The sequence below is a fragment of the Cnephaeus nilssonii genome, assembly GCF_951640355.1.
Source record: "Cnephaeus nilssonii genome assembly, chromosome: 4".
Classification (NCBI taxonomy): domain Eukaryota; kingdom Metazoa; phylum Chordata; class Mammalia; order Chiroptera; family Vespertilionidae; genus Cnephaeus; species Cnephaeus nilssonii.
Window position 1 is genome coordinate 19,713,213 of NC_137075.1, and position 17,418 is coordinate 19,730,630.

Genomic DNA, 17,418 nt, shown 5'->3' on the forward strand with positions numbered 1-17,418 from the left:
ACTTCACAGCCTCCATAATCACATAAATGGCTATCTGAAGTACTATAGTTCACAATAAGGTCAACCCTAAAAGCTAATCAATTGCCAATCCTGATGTCTGACCTGGATCCAATTGTGTCTTTAAGACTAGCCTATATGACTTAGGATATTAATGGTCACATAGATGTTTGAATATATATTTGAAACAATATAATTTATCAGTCAAATGCTCTGAAACCAATGCCTGTACTAATGGCTAGACATTAAGAGGAAATGAATATTTGGTTAAATTGAAAATTAGTCACAGATACAATTCCTCAATTTAGTGGGTAGTTTAAATAGATAGCTTCTGGGTCCTATGAAACTTAAGATCCCAGAAAAAATTAGTGGGGGGGGGGGAGGAGTTTCTAGCTTTATCCTCTAATTATAGATATTTCAAAAATTTGAAGTAGAATATGCTAGCTTTAGTGAGCCAAGAAAAATGATAAAGAAGAAAACAAATGTGAGATAATAAGACAATTCCTCAACCAAACAAGTGCTAATTATAAAAATTTTAATTCATCCTATGAAAGATCTTAAGGCTTTCAAGTCTCCATATGGAACAGAAAAAGATACAAGAGAATTTGAATAAATAAGACTATAAGGGTTAATTTGAAAAAGATAAGATTTTAATAAGGCCAGTTCAAGTAATTAAATGATTTTAACATGATTTGAAAAAATATAGTAAATGTATCAAAATCAAAAAGTTATCACAGAATTTGAAGATTTCCAGTAGCTACATAGAATGGGACTACTAAAGTGATCCTGGCACGATACAGAAGATATAGTTAGAAAATACCTGGTGCTAAATAAATTTTAATATTAAGGTTAAATTTCTGTGATATTCCTTCTGAAAGCTCAAAATCTCTAGCTAATATTAATTGAGTGTAAAGACCTGGGTTGATTTCTGGGTTCTCTGTTCCTTTCCATTGGCCTATATGCCTGCTCTTATTCCAGTACCAGGCTATTTTGGTTACAGTGGCTTTGCTAGTATAACTTGATATCCGGTATTGTGATCCCTCCTACTTTGTTCTTTCTCAAGATTGCTGCAACTATTCTGGGTCTTTTTGGTTCCATATAAACTTTTGGAGTATTTGTCCCAGATCTGTGAAATATGCCGAAATATGTATTTTACTAGGGATTGAATTGAATCTATACATTGCTTTGGGTAGTATGGATATTTTAATGATGTTAATTCTTCTAATCCATGAACACAGTATATGCTTCCACTTGTTTATATCTTCCTCTATCTCTTTTTTCAACATCCTATCCTGAAACACCTACCAGAAAGAATATATACATCCCTATGTTCATAGCAGTATTATTTACAATAGCTAAGATCTGGAAACAGCCTAAGTGCCCATCAGTAGATGAGTGGATTAACAAACTGTGGTACATTTACACAACGGAATTCTATGCAGCTACAAAAAAAAAAAAAAAAAGAAAGAAAGAAAAGAAGGATCTCTTACCCTTTCAGACAGCATGGAGGGGCCTAGAGATTATTATGCTGAGCAAAATACGTCAGTCAGAGAAAGACAAGTATCACATGATCTCACCCATATGTGAAATCTAATGAACAAAATAAACTGATGAATAAAATAGAAGCAGCGGCATGGAAACATGGAACAGACTGAGGAATCTCAGAGAGAAGGGGGCGGAGGCTGCAATAGATTAACCAAAGAACTTATATGTATATATGCATTGCCCATGGCCACAGACAATAGGGTGGTGAAGGCTTGGGCAGGTCAGGAACCGGGTAGAGGAGGGCAATCAGGAAAAAACAGGGGGATATATATATAATACTTTCAACAATAAAGATTAAAAAATAAATAAGTGATTTAAAAAAATCAAATGTTTTACTTTATACTATAATTATTTCCAAGCACATTAAACTAGTTTTGGCTAACTCTTCAACAATATATTGAATGATCCTAGATTGAACACACTTGGTAGAGAACAATGGTAAAAACATTTGCCTGTCTTAAAAGTTTAAGGACTTTTCTGATTCTAATCTAAAGATAAATGTCATATCTCCGCATCTAGATAGGATGAAATAATTTGTGGCAGAACAATGCTCTAACCAAGAATAAGCCAGATAAATTAAAACATCATCTGAAGGTTGCTGCTGTAACAATGACCAAGTGACTAAGCTCTGAGGAGGGGCTAACTGGAGAGAGGTGATTTGAAGATCTGCAGTAATTTCCCAGCTGAGTTTTAAAGACTGAGACATGGGCAAGGGCAGAGAAAGCAGGCTTTGGCCACACAGAGGACTCCTGTGGGAGGAGAGAGAAATTCTAAGTTTTTGGCAGTCATATTGGACTGAAGTGGCAAAATTGGAGATTTGAGAATTGTATACACTTCAAATAATTTGCAAAACCCCAAACCTGCATGGGGCTTGAAGTTACAGCTAAGTCCTAAAACCCCGGAAAAGAATAATGGAGTGTCCCACAGTTTACAATGCTGAGGAGACAAACACTGGAACACAGGATATGCTAGGACTAGTGGATACACAGCTCTCAGTTTGGGAAGGAAAAAAGTGCTAGGGCAGACCTCAAGTAGACCAAGACTTACCAAAACATCACCATGGAAGTATCCAAGGAAGATACTAGAGCACTTTAGATAGTGATAGACATGAACTAATAGAAAATATTGTATAAAGTAGGAGAGAAAAGGGACAACTGGTTGGTTAGGTGATAACCTTAAGCAGGCAAGAAAGATGTGAACTAGTGCAGAAATAGAGATTTCCTTAAATGGATGCATGTAAAAAAAAAAAAAAAAAGAAAGAAAGAAATAAGAAAAGTCAGAGCTAGGAGTGCAAATGCAGGTAGGCTGGTGGGTGAGATGGCGACAAGAGGAGTCCTTTTCCCATTTGGAAGGAGAGGGAGATACCTGAGAGGAAAGAAGAGATAAAATAGTCTCTAAAGGGAAGATTGAATGGACTAACAAAAAAGCAAGAAGAGTGTCAGGCAACATCAGGGTCTACTTGAAGACAGTGGTCATAAATTTAAGGTAAGTTCAGTTTGCAAATTTATGTGATATTGTCCTGCCATATAAATCCTTGAAGGCGTAGAACAGGCAGAAAGTTAAACGTTTAAGGCTTAAGCTTTGCTGGGTGAGTAGGACAAAGGAAGAGAGGGCCAAGAGAACTAAGCTCATATTATATTCAAGTTGGTGATAATTATGGTGAGCCATGAAATATAAGCTAGATAAAGAGGGAAGTGAGGACCTAAGAAGCTTGAGGGATAGGAAAATATGTAGGGTAATAGGAATAGGTGCCAGTTGAAAAGTTTCTAGAGTCAGAGTTGCAGAGTAAGTGAGCTGGAAATATATAAGGGGTGGTCAGAGAGTGGGAGGCTTGCAATGGAGATGGGTGATGACCAGGGATAGGATGTGACCGTAGGAGGGATGGCAGAAGTAGTGCAGAAGACATGATGACTGGAGAAGAGAAATTCAAGATGCGAGTCTGGGATATTAAAAAAATCATCTACATAGGTAGTTAAATCAGCAAGAATTATGACAAGAATTATGAAGAGACAGTAAAAGACATCCTAAATTTTTAAGAAATGAAGAGACATAGGAGTATGCACATGAGTTCAACAGGAGTATGTATGGGTGGTACAATCTGATGCATGAGCTTCAGAGCTGGAGGTGTTTAGAGAGGAAAACCAAACAATGATCTAAAAACACGAATGAGTAGAGGAACCAGCCTCCGCACCACTGGAATAACTGCAGGAGGAAATACCACCACTGCCTGACAGGCCTGCAGCAGGAGCAGGAGCCGCAGGGAGGCAATCAGGTTTTGGGTAGAGTAGGAAGGTGTAAGTGATGTTCAGAAAAGAATACAGGAATAATTTGATTCATTTATCAATATTTACTAAAAGGCACTGAATTAGGCACTGGGAATAAAAGAGTAATCTATATATATATAAAGCCAGCAACCAGAACGCCATAATGACCAGAACAACCAGTCGCTGGCTTTATATATATATATAGATGCTACTTTTCTTACAACCAGTGAAATGGCCTGATGTGGGGCGGGCCAGCAGCCAACTTCCCACGGCCCCTACCCCTGGCCGGCCCTGCCCGATTGAACTCTCCCACCCCAATTAGCCCGCAGGCCCTCCCCCTGGCTGGCCTGCCCCTGATCTCCCTCCTACCCCAATAGGGAGCGGGGCTGGCCGGCCAACCTCCTGCAGCCCCTCCTCCCGCCAGGCCCCACCCCAGATCGGCCCCCCCGACCCAATCAGGGGCAGGGCTGGCCAATCAACCACCTGCAGCCCCTCCCCCAGCAGGCCCCACCCCAAGGCCCCCACCACCCCAATCGGCCCACGGCCCCTCCCCCCAGCCAGCTCTGCCCCCAATAGTCCCTCCCACTCTGATCAGGGGCAGGGCTGGCCAGCCAACCACCCATGAACCCTCCCCCAGGCCGCTGGCCCCTGATCAGCCCCCATCAGCCCACTTGAGGACGGGGCTGGCCAGCCCACCACCCACAGCCCCTCCCCATGTCCGGCCCCATCTCCAATTGGCCCCCCCACCCAATCAGGGCGGGGCCCACAGGCCAATCACCTGCAGCCCCTCACCCCAGCCGGCTTGGCCCTGCCCGGGCCCCGATCTGGGAGGGCCAGACAACCAACCTCTGCTGTCTCCTCCTCTTGACAGGCCTGACCCCAATCCACCCCAATTGGGGCCGGGCCGGCAGGACCCCACCCATGCAAGAATTCATGCATTAGGCCTCTAGTAAAGATATAATCTCAGCCCTCACAAAACTGTGACTCAAATAAGAAGTCGATTTCATGTTTGAGTGATTACATTAAAGAACATAATTATCCTATATAATAAAGAGGTAACATGTAAATTGACCCTCATGCTCTCACAAGATGGCCACCGCATGTCATCACAAGATGGCCGCCCCCACGTCATCACAAGATGGCCACCACAAGATGGCCACCCCCACGTTGTCACAAGATGGCTGGCAGGGGAGGGCAGTTGGGGGCGACCAGGCCTGCAGGGGAGGGCAGTTGGGGGAAACCAGGCCTGCAGAGGAGGACAGTTGGGGGCGATTGGGCTGGCAGGGGAGGGCAGTTGGGGGCAATCGGGCTGGCAGGGGAGCAGTTAGGTGTCAATCAGGCCAGCAGGGGAGCAGTTAGTGGGTGATCAGGCTGGCAGGCAGAAGTGGGTTAGGGGCAATCAGGTAGCATTTCCTTAGTGCAGCAAAATGAGGCAAGTGGTTAGGAGCCAGCAGTCCCGGATTGTGAGAGGGATGTCCGACTACCAGTTTAGGCCCAAACTGGCAGTTGGACATCCCCAAGGGGTCCCAGATTGTAAAGGGTACAGGCTGGGCTGAGGGACACCCCCCCTCCCCAGTGCACGAATTTTGTGCACCGGGCCCCTAGTATTTTTATAACAAGCTAACAGAAATGAGGATGTATGTATTTGAAGACTGATATAACAAAAGATGTGATTATTTTAATATATCTACCATTCTGATATTAATTATACGGTAATAACTGAGTTGAATTAAGAATATGTGGGAAAAGTCATTTTTTAATGGTAAAGGACGGGGAAACAGTAGGTAGATGCTTTTGCAGATACATGCAGTTACCTGAGACAAAGCAGCATCGCGTTCTTCTATCACTGCATTCATTTCTTCTGCAGTTATTCTCTTTTCACATGCCTTGGTCTTGTAGATCCTATCCACAATTATAGCTCCATTCTTCTCAATAGCCATCCCTGTGTCTGCATTGTTTATTCTGTTCAGTAATTCCTGTAATGTCTACCAACACCATTATATGTTAGTCAGACATGAAGTTTTAATATATTTTATTTAATATAGGGTTTTAATTAATAGGCACATGTGAATTGTAAATTGACTGAGTGAAGTTATTGAATTTTCATATTGCAGCAAAGATGTACATTATTAGTGTGTCAATTCTCCTTTTTCCCACATCTTAGTTCTTGAAACCCACTCAATTGAACTTAAGCCTCTAAGATATAAGACTGACATCAAGAAATCTCCTCAGAGAATGGCTTACCATGTCATTTTCTTCAGGGTTAATATTTTCTAGCCTAGAAAAAAGGGACACAGAAAGCCTGATCAGTAGCATTTCCTTAGTGCAGCAAAATGAGTTCGCTTTTTAAATCTTTAGAACCTCAAGTAATTTCATTCGACTAGTCTTTAGAGTCAACCATGACACTGAACATATTAAAGTGCCACCTGCTCGACTCCATCTTTCAATAATGCTCCATATCTCCTGCACTGACTTCAGACTGTTAAGTTATTAATGTTTACTGCTATATATGACTACAAGGATCAATTGTTCATATGTGCTCAGATGAAGAAAGTTCCCCAGCGATAGGAGCACTCACTCTCATCATTATATTTATTCCTGGACTTTCAATTCTTACCTGAAACTATAATTCCTCTGTTTTTTGAACATCATTAGAAATAAAACAAGGCAAGTTTTTTTTATTATAAATTTGACCTATGTTATCTCAAAAGCAATGACAAATAATTACCTCTAAATTTGACTTGACAATCTCCCTCTGCTACCTATTTATTAAAACAAATATACTATTCAGAAAGGCTGACTAAAACGGAACCATATTTTTAGAAGACTAATGTTATTTTCTCTTTCTCATTACAAATATAGAATTATTCAATTAGAGACAAAGAAAGCAAATTGGGTCCCCTCAAAAATTCACTTTGTCTTGTAAGAGTCACAGTGCTTATAGAAGTGACTATTGATTTTGGGAATTGAAGAAATGCAGTAAAGGGAAGAAATTTAAACGATGTATCTTAGAAAATATTTATAATCTAGTCCCGTGGTCGGCAAACTCATTAGTCAACAGAGCCAAATATCAACAGTACAACAACTGAAATTTCTTTTGAGAGCCAAATTTTTTAAACTTAAACTTCTTCTAACGCCACTTCTTCAAAATAGACTCGCCCAGGCCATGGTATTTTGTGGAAGAGACACACTCAAGGGGCCGAAGAGCCGCATGTGGCTCGCGAGCCACAGTTTGCCGACCACGGATCTAGGCAACCACTAAATTGGGTAAATTAAATGAAAATCTGTAATAGTAAAATGAGGTAGATTTTTTAAATGCCCTCAGTTATTTTAAAATTGTACTAAAAAGTTTAGATATCCAAGTTTAGATATTCAAGGCGCCCCCTCGCCCCCGCCGCCCAATTTCTGTGTTCCTATGATTTAACACTTACCACAAAAAACGAATACTAGGAAAAGATAATAGAAGACACAATAAATTTGTTACAAAATTGTCCCAAACTCTACAATTCAATAAAATAGCTACTTTGATGTAAAGTATAAATTTTAGAACAATGCATCTTAACAGGAAGAAATATATAAAGAATTTTCTACACATACTTAAGCAGTATAAGTTAACAGGAAAGTAATTTTGAAATATATAAACTTATTGTTTCTTAAACTACTAATGTCTTCTTGAATTTGCCACATTTCAACAAGGGCAAACATTCTCATCTTTTCTCTCCCAAAATAAATCAACAGTTTCCAAATATACTGCTTCATAAAAGCTTGTTCTATAAGAACTGTGAAGACTTTCACTTATTTTTCAATCACTTAAAAAGCTTAGTGAAAAAGTATAAGATAAAATTCTTACAGCTAATTTATGAACATGTGAAGGCATTTGAAGAATGGTGGCATGCAACCATCAGTTACTGGTTGGATAAATAAGATTTTAAAAAAGGAAGCCATAGCCTGGTGGGCATGGCTCAGTGGTGAGTGTCTACTTATGAACTAGAGGTTATGGTTTGATTCCGGGTCAGGGCACATGCCCGGGTTGCGGACTCCATCCCCAGTGTGGGGTGTGTAGGAGGTAGCCAATCAATGATTCTCTCTCATTATTGATGTTTCTATCTCACTCTCCCTCCACCTTCCTCTCTGAAATCAATAAAAATATTTTTCAAAAAAATAAAAGGGAAGCCATATGTAGTGAGAAATATTTACCTTAATGTTGTTATTTTTCAATGAAATCAGACTAAGAGTTTATTATGGCAATTGTCAAACAAAACTCAACTTAAAATTTTAAACTTCACAATTTATTAAACTTGATAATTTAAAATGTAAAAAGCTACATTAAAATCGAACATTTAGATTAGCAGATCACTGGCAACGTTTGTAAAAAAAAAAAAATTAGTTCCACAGGTTATAAATCTCCCTTTTCTGTTTCAAAGAATTACATATATTCAGGAAGAAAAGAACAGCATAGGTAGGCTACCTAATATATATATCATAAATAATAAACATAAAAAGTATATGGAATGCCTATGTAATACTTGTAAGTTTTTTTCAGGCACTGCAATGTGAGAAATTATTACTTTACCAGAGGGTTTCAATGTTCTAAATTAACATATTTCAACAGGATATGGTTAAGATAATTGTATGCAGGCTAATATTAAAATTCTGTACCAACAACTAGAATTTTTAAAATTAAGTTCTCCTTTCAAATGTTTATACTAAATCCTTGCCACATGAATTTAGCATTCAGACTATAACTTATTTATGTGATTATCCTTAAAAGTACATAATATCTAGTGACTGATCATTTTGCTGATGAAGAAATTGGAATCATGTTTCGTAAGTATGCTGGGTCTGACATGCAGGTCAAGAGTGAGCCAAGTCAACCACTTAGCACTTACATCTCAATTTTGCTTTGCTAAATTATACTTTAAAATTGAAGTCATTAATAAATGGTCATTTGGAGAAAAATAAAACTTTAATAAAAACAAACAAATGATAATTTGGGATTCGAAAGTTTACATAGAAACAAAGTAACGTGCAATATAAACATAAATTTGGAAAGAGAAAAAGCCAATACTTATATTTTTCTATCTGTATTCATTTAAAAGTCTCAGAAATACTTGTCACAGGTAGCAAAGATCAACTACATTATAATTTAGTCTCAACTAGATTATATAGAGCAAGGACAGCAACCTTTTTCTGTAAGGGGTGAGATAGCATTTTAGGCTTTGCCATGTGTTCTTGGTCACAGCTACTAACCTGCCTTTGTAACACAAAAACAGCTAATATACTAATTTCATTTACAAAAACAGGTGGAAGCTGAACTTGCACCACAGGTCCTTACGTTGCTGACCCCTGACACAGAGTATTGAAAAACGAGGCCAGGTTTTTATGTTAATACACTTTAAGTGCCAATTCAGTATATTTGACTTTTTTTTTTTTTGAGCTGGATCGTTCAATGTCTAGTTAAAGATTAATCATCAAAAAAAGTGGTTTCAGAAAGTTAAATTCAGTCCTACAATAAGTATATAACTTACTTTATCAGTTAAAAGAAAACATAAAAATTAGACACAAAAAAAAACAGCTAGGGGAAAAAAAAACTATATAACAGCTATATATGGCTTCACTTTTCTATATAAAATGTCTATTAAAGTTTAAGGCTTACTAGCAGCTTGTACAAAACATAAAGCTTTACTGGTTTAATAAAGACTTAAAATAATAGTGTTATATGAAGTATAGCTGAGAAACTATAAATTATAAATCATTATTATGAGGTTTACAATTGCATACAAGAATCTCAACCTTCTGTAAACTCTAAATTATGCCTACAACATTCTAACTAGACATAGACATGATAATTAGTAAGAATTTTGCTGAAGTAAATGTCCATGGGCTCAAGTTTCAATTGATTTCCTATACCATGCAAATTCTGACTGACAACCTTGCACTCTAAGTGAAAAGACCCATGCAGGAAATGTCACATTTCTTGATTTATCCCTAAATCACTCAATATTATGTCTTTTATGTCTTTCCTTTCTGAACCTATAGTCATTCTCCTTGTTCAATGGAAAGAAACTAAACTTTGACCTCACATGCTAAAAGAACGAATAAGGAAATTCTGAATTGTTTTTTATCAGTCTCATTTTACACAGTACCACTCTTAATAAAGAATACACCAACAATAACAAAGAGACTGACACAACATACCATAATCTCAAAAGTTGCAATATACATATGCAAACATGTTTTTTCCTATTTTTAGATAAAAGTAAAAATGAAAAAAGCACTGAACATTCAAGGGGTAAGGAAAGGCAGAGAAGTGGCAGAATAATAAAACAAAACACATTTGACATTAAAGATACAGTGATCAGAAGTGGTAAGGAGAAGAGAAAAAAGATGACAGAAGGAATTTAAAGATTATAGGAAGCAAAAAATAGGGAATTAAAAAAGAGATGTGAAATAATTTATCATTTCAACCTATACTCAATACCTCCAAAGGTGCTTCCGTAAAGCAAAGCTCAGTTAAAAACTGGTTCTATCTTAAGAAGGATTTCATTTAAATGCACTATTGAACGTTCAGAACCTACAGGCTTCAGCTAAGCAGAAAGGAACCTATACAGTGCCATTTAAAACTGTGCTGATATACTAGTATTAGCCTTTGTTGTTCTTCTTCCTTCTTATTTATGGTTTTTCCTAAAACCGCCCCCCCCACACACACACACACGTACTCCTAGATTATAATTCATTAAGAGATTACTATACACTGATCCTAGGAAGCAATAATTCTTCATATTAGTTAATATTATTTTAAGTATTTATGTAATTATTTACTTAATGCCTTCTTCCTAAACTGGGACTATACTGCTATGTACTGAGCAAACAGAACTGAACCTGACACATAGTATATATTTGGTAAATATTTATTAAATAGATTAATTAACTTGAAAAATAGGCTTAGGATTGAGTTTTCTCCTTTTCTCCTTTACCCACTTCTCCCTTATTATGAATGCTACAAGAACAAAATAAAAAAGACTCAGCCTTAAGGTATCCTAATTTTAATATATTATAATAAAAAACTATAAAAAAATACATGGTGGGGCAAAAGTAGGGTTATAGTTGTTTAAATGGAAAATAATACAATCTATACTAATAAAAGGGTAATATGCTAATTAGACCAGATGTCTTCTGGACGTTCTTCTGGATATCCTTCCGGACAAAGCCACGGTGGCAGGGGCCGAGGCAGAGGCAATTAGGGGTGATCAGGCTAGCAGGGGAGCAGTTAGGGGGCAATCAGGAGGGCAGGGGAGTAGTTAGGGGGCGATCAAGCCAGTAGGGGAGCAGTTAGGGGCGATCAGGCCAGCAGGGGAGAGCAGTTAGGAGCATCAGGCAGGCAGGCAGAGTGGTTAGGGGTGATCAGGCAAGCAAGCAGGTGAGCGGTTAGGAGCCAGCGGTCCCAAATTGAAGAGGGTGCAGGCCAGGCTGAGGAACCTCCCCAGCCCCCGGTTCATGAATTTCATGCACTGGGTCTCTAGTAATTAATAAATATTAATACAAGAATAAACTCTGTGTTTTGCATACTCACAACTGTAAACCTACTTTTGCCCCACCCTACATTTCTTAGCTCTTTCTTCTGATTGGGCCTAGAAGTAGTCACACCCAGCAACAATGAGCACATCTGGCATCCAGATCTTGGTTTCTAATACCACTTTCCAATAAAAGAAATCAGGGTTCCTTTGAGGAGTGGCTGATTCCAGGGGGTGTGTGGCACATTTGTAGATCTGAAGCATCTTGAAGTGCCAGAAAGTATGAAAGTACTCAAAAATGAAAACGATGAGGATATGTCAAAGGGATACAGAAACCAATCGAGAGTTTCCAATAGCCAAAGACCGAATGGTCAAAGTAACAAAACAAATAACATGCCCTGGCTGGTGTGACTCAGTTGGTTGGTGCATCATCCTCTACAGAAAGGGAAAGTTCGATTACCAGTCCAGGCACATATCCAGGTTGTGGGTTTGATCGCTGGTTGGGTGTGTGTGGGAGGCAAACCATTGATATTTCTATCTACATTGATGTCTCTGTGTGTTTGTGTGTGTGTCTCTCTCTCTCCCTTCTCCCTCTCTCCCTTTCTCTCTTTGAAAATCAATAAAAAAATAACATAGTATCCTATATAATAAAAGCCTAATATGCTAAGTGTCTGGTCAGCCATTCAACCAATCAAAGCATAATATGCTAATGATATGCTAAGGCCACTAAACCACTTGCTATGACGTGCACTGACCACCAGGGAGCAGTCGACCACTGGGGGCAGATGCTCCTACTGGTAGGTTAGCTTGCTGCTTGAGTCCAGTAGATCAGGCCTGAGCGAGACAGGCCAGACACGCCCTGGAGCCCTCCCGTGGTCCCTCCCCGGCTTGCCAACCTCCCGCATCCCTCCCTGGCCTCAATTGTGCACCAGTGGGGTCCCTCAGCCTGGCCTGCACCCTCTCGTAACCAAAGACCCCTCGGGGGATGTCAGAGAGATGGTTTTGGCCCAGTCCCGCAGGCCAGGCCAAGGGACCCCACTGGTGCACGAATTCATGCACCTGGCCTCTAGTTAGATTATAAAGGAATATCAATAAGACCATACTGACATAAATAAGTTAATGAAGGAGAAGAGAATTACAAATAATTTATATAGACATTCTCCTAGGGCAGTGGTTGGCAAACTCATTAGTCAACAGAGCCAAATATCAACAGTACAACGATTGAAATTTCTTTTGAGAGCCAAATTTTTTAAACTTAAACTTCTTCTAACGCCAATTCTTCAAAATAGACTCGCCCAGGCCATGGTATTTTGTAGAAGAGCCACACTCAAGGGGCCAAAGAGCCGCATGTGGCTCGCGAGCCGCAGTTTGCTGACCACGGTCCTGGGAGAAGTAGAACTCTATTAACCTCCTTTCTCCTCCTTCCTTGAATATGGATTGCACTTAAAGGATTTGCTTCAAAGAGCTAAGTATAAAAAAGAAATGTGAGTAACTTAATAGTGGAGAAACATGGCAAGCATTACCTTGACCAGGTGATCAACATTAGCATCACTATAGTTATAAGTAATGTTGATAATATATAACCATGAAATAATCTGATGAGAATTGCACCTCACTCCTGTACTCTTTGTCCTATAAAACCAAAACCTCAATATAACAATGAAAAAAAAACTTCAGAAAAACCCTAATTGAGACATTTTATAAAACAGGTGATCAGTACAACTGAAAACTGTCAAGATTATCAAAAACAAAGGAATTCTGAGAAAATGTCACAGACCAGAGAAAGAAAAGGAGACACGGCAACTGAATGTACATGGAATCCTGGATAGGATCCTGGAACATAAAAAGGACATAAGAGAGCCCGGCCAGCAAGGCTCAGTGGTTGAGCATTGACCTATGAACCAGGAGGTCACCTTTCAATTCCTGGTCAGGGCACATACTGGGCTTGCGGGCTCGATCCCCAGTGGGGGGCATGAAGGAGGCAGCTGATCAATGATTCTCTCTCATCATTGATATGTCTATATTTCTCTCCCTCTCCCTTCCTCTCTGAAATCAATAAAAAATAAAAGGACATATGAGAAAAATTAGTGAGATCTGAATAAAGGATGGAGTTTATGTAACGATGTTGCTTTCTCCCCCGTGACCTGTACCATAGTAGGTAAAATAACAATAAGGGAAACTGGTGAGGGTTATGTGGGAACTCTGTACTATCTCTGGAAGTTTTCTGTACATCTAAAAGTATTCTTTAAAAAAAAATTTATTGGGGAAAAAAAGTCCAAGTAGAGGGGGAAGAGAGAGATCTAACCACAGAAACCTATGTATCCCATTATATAACCACATGAACAATGGGTAAAAATAAAACAGCAAAGGAAGTAAGCCATCATGTAGTAATTTCTTTAAGTAGGCCCAGGATAGAGGGTGGAGAAATGATGATTTTGGCCAGGTTCACCTACCTAACTTTCCCTTTTATACATAACAGGTATTAGAAAAGAGAACTCACCAAATCCTGAATATTTTTCACTAATACCACACAGCTTGGAAATAGCCTGAGAGACCAATGAGGTGAGTAGAGAGCCAAAAGAAAAGTAAAGGAAGTCCTTCCCGAGTAGAAGCTTGCACTATTGAAGAACCCTCACAGAAGAAGCAAGAATCATCAGGGCTGGCCATTTTCTACTACACTGGTAGAACAAATAAAAGTCCCAAAGTAATATTCTAAGGAGTTAGGGTATACACAGATAAAGTGAATCCTGAGTGCAGTGCAAGACAACAAGCGAAAACCCATAAGCAGAGAACAGAATCAACAACAGAAGGTGCAAACAGCCTCAGGGAGGTCATTCCAATCTCCCTACCCATTCCATTTGCTCAACAGAAAGGTGGCCAAAAAGCAATACCGATCCAAGAAACTGCAGCTCAAAGGAGAAGGCAAATAGGTTTCAAATAATGTAAAATATTTATCACGGAAAATTCACCTGTACCATATAAAACCAAGAAAAGTTCCTGACAATTTAGACATGAGCAAGATGAAGAGAAATGACATGTTCACTATGAATATACCACAAACACATGACAAAACAACATGCAAAGGAGATAAAGAGTTAACATGAAAGGTAACAAAATCAAGGGAAAGAAGAAAAATTTCCTACCAGGCATTTTAGAAGAATGTGAATTAAAAAAAAAAAAAAAAAGTTGAACATAATAGATCCAGAGACTTAGAACAGACTGTCTAATCTCAGAGGGAAGACAGGGGTGGGTGGGTGGGTGGGTGGGTGAGAAGAGATCAACCAATGAAATTGTATGCATATATACGTAACCCATGGACAGACAATAGGGTAGTGAAAGCCTGGGGTGGGGGTGGGGACAAGCTAGAAGGGGTCAATGGGAGTAAAAAGGAGACATATGTAATGCTTTTAACAATAAAGATTTAAAAAATAATAATAATAAAATAAAAATATTTTTTAAAAAGTCCAAAGAGAAGATGCCAAAAATAAAAGAGTGAATAAAAAGGGAAATTTAAAACTTAAGGAAATAAGTTAAGAACCATAAATAAATAAACAAACAATTTAATAAATAAACCAGAAATTGCAGGAAAGGAGACAGTGACAACTGAATTTACTAACATAAAGGAAAGGTTTGAGATTATCACAGTAAATGCAGAGAAAAATGGAGGGATTAAAATAATTACCGACCAGATAATAGGTAAAGACAAAAGTGTCCAAAAAAAGAATAAATGAAATCTCTAAAATAAAATACCTATACATTTTAATTAAAAAATGCAAAACCTAAAAAACAGAATCAAATAGTCCTCCAAAAGATATGCTTTGGTTCCAAATATATTATTAAAGAATAATCAACACAAACATCCTGATTAAGTTTTTCTATATCAAGAATAAAGAATCCTTCACGTATCCACATAGAAAAAAACATACCAACCATAAACAGAGGAAAAAAGAAATCTGACTGATCTCAGACTTTTCAGCCACACCAATGTGTTAGAAAAAAATAACATTTTTATAATGTTTAGAATGAAAAATACTTAACCCAATAATTTTATTTATAAACTAATTTGAACATAAAGATAACACACAGCCAATATCGGGCATATTAAATCAGAGAACATGAGCCTTTCCTTAAAAAACTGAAAATGCAATTCTGTTACCCAGGAATTCCCCACAATAAAAAAACTCATTGGTAAAAATTCTACTTATGATAAAAGTGCCAGTGTTGATTATTCAATCCTTTTAAACATTACGATTAAACAACAAGGGGCACTTTGACTATAGAATCTAATACAACTTTTACAAATAGTTTAGAAGTAGAATTTATAAAGAAACAGAAAAAGTTTAAAATTGGTTATTTATTTCATAGCTGAGAGTCAAATATTATTTAATTGAAACACTGCATGTTTCCAAAAATTGAAAAAATGAGACAATTCCAGAACCTGAATGTTTTTCAATCTCTTTTCTTAAACTTAGATGGCTCTTTAGGGAATTATATCTTATTGAGAGAAAACATTGCAGGAAGTTCAAAAATTTCTAGTTTCGCTTCAATTAATTAATACTACTAAATTCTCATAAAGCCCTTGCTACAAGCCAGGTACTTTTTAATTCAGTCCTCATAACTTCTATAAAACAGGCACTACTTAGCCATATTGTAGACAAAAAGACTAAATCCCAGAGTCTAATCTTTCCATGGCTGTACAACTAGGAAGCAACAGAGCCAAGATTCAAAGACAGGTGTCTAATTCTGGAATCTGTGCTCCTAACTTCTATACTATAATGTCTCTCAAATAAAACGGCATGTAGAGAATGATTTTATTTTTACCATACATATCCTATGTATGCATCCATTCTACCACCAACTGAAGGGAGTTTTAGCGGGTAAAATAGGCAGGTTTAGGGAGTTTTAGGAATTAGGGAGCCCATGGGGGAGGAAGGCATGGCTGGTTGGGGGATCTTTGGGAGCCCCTCCCTATGTGGGAGTCTGTACTTGTTTCCAATTAAATTTCTACCCTTTTCATCTACCACCTTTTGTCCATGGCTTGATTCTTTGAATCCACCTGGACAAGAACCTGGGAAAGAAACCACCCTTGCATCCTGCTCAGAAAAAAACCAACCGACTCACAACTATCCATTCTTCCAGATAATAGTGTTTAAGTATACAAGCAAGGAGGAATGTTTGGAATGATGTTTCCCTATTAAGATAGTTATTTGGGAGAAGGCAGTGTAGAATTTGGGTAAATATTTTTGTTCCTTTATTTGTATTTTCTTTATCAATCTTCCAAAAAAAAGAAGTAGTAGTCATTAATCTAAACAAAAAACAACTCACATTACCTAATCACAACTTGAATACTGTCCTGTTAATTATTTAATGACTTGTTCTCCCTAATGAGCCACAGAGCCTAGCACAATGCTGAGCAAACACACAATAAGTATATTAATGGATCATAAAACATTATATTATTGCATTTCATCTATCTGACAAGTAACATATTTCTAGATGTGGTAGGGTCTTTCTACCAAAAGTGACTCTTTATAATAGTGTCATTTGAATCAGCTGGGAGCTTGAAAAAAGGCAGACTATCAGGCTCTTCAAGAGCCTGAATTTTAAGTGAGTAGAATGCACATTAACATTGGTGAAGTACTATTTCTAGGGCAATTATTTTCTCTAATTGTGATCCATTGTTCACCTATATTAGAATTACCTGGGTTGCTTGTTAAAAATGTAGATTTCCAGGCTCCATTCTAGTTTAGGTGTCACTCAGCTAACAGAAATAAAATGCAGTTAAGAATAGGAACAAGCATATTAAGTAAGAGCAGTGAAAGAACCCAGATTGCTGAAAGAAATCAAGAAAGAGATAAGAAAGCGGGAAGAAAATAGAAGTTACAAAAGAAGACAAGAGTAAGGACATCGACAACAAAACTATGAAGAAGTCAAGAAAGTAAGTGTACTCAGTGTTGTGCATTTCTTTTTTTCTTCTTCTTTTGTGTGAGTGTGTGTGTGTGTGTGTGTGTGTGTGTGTGTGTGTGTGTGTGTGGTAGCTGCTATTCCTGACATGCAAACTCCTACAGCATCCCAGAAGTCTGAGAAAGACTATGGGG

The 17,418-nt window shown here is 38.1% G+C and overlaps 1 protein-coding gene across 8 annotated transcripts in view; it reads right to left on the reverse strand.

Annotated features, from left to right (window-relative positions):
• MIPOL1 (mirror-image polydactyly 1) overlaps positions 1–17,418 on the reverse strand; it is a 340,115-nt gene that overhangs the window by 236,736 nt on the left and 85,961 nt on the right. For all 8 annotated transcript variants that reach the window (XM_079767462.1, XM_079767463.1, XM_079767465.1 and 5 more), the window contains 2 exons: positions 6,051–6,084; positions 5,621–5,791 (listed from right to left, as the gene is read on the reverse strand). In XM_079767462.1, coding sequence (XP_079623588.1) covers positions 5,621–5,791; positions 6,051–6,084 — 205 coding nt within the window. The remainder of the gene's footprint in view (positions 1–5,620; positions 5,792–6,050; positions 6,085–17,418) is intronic.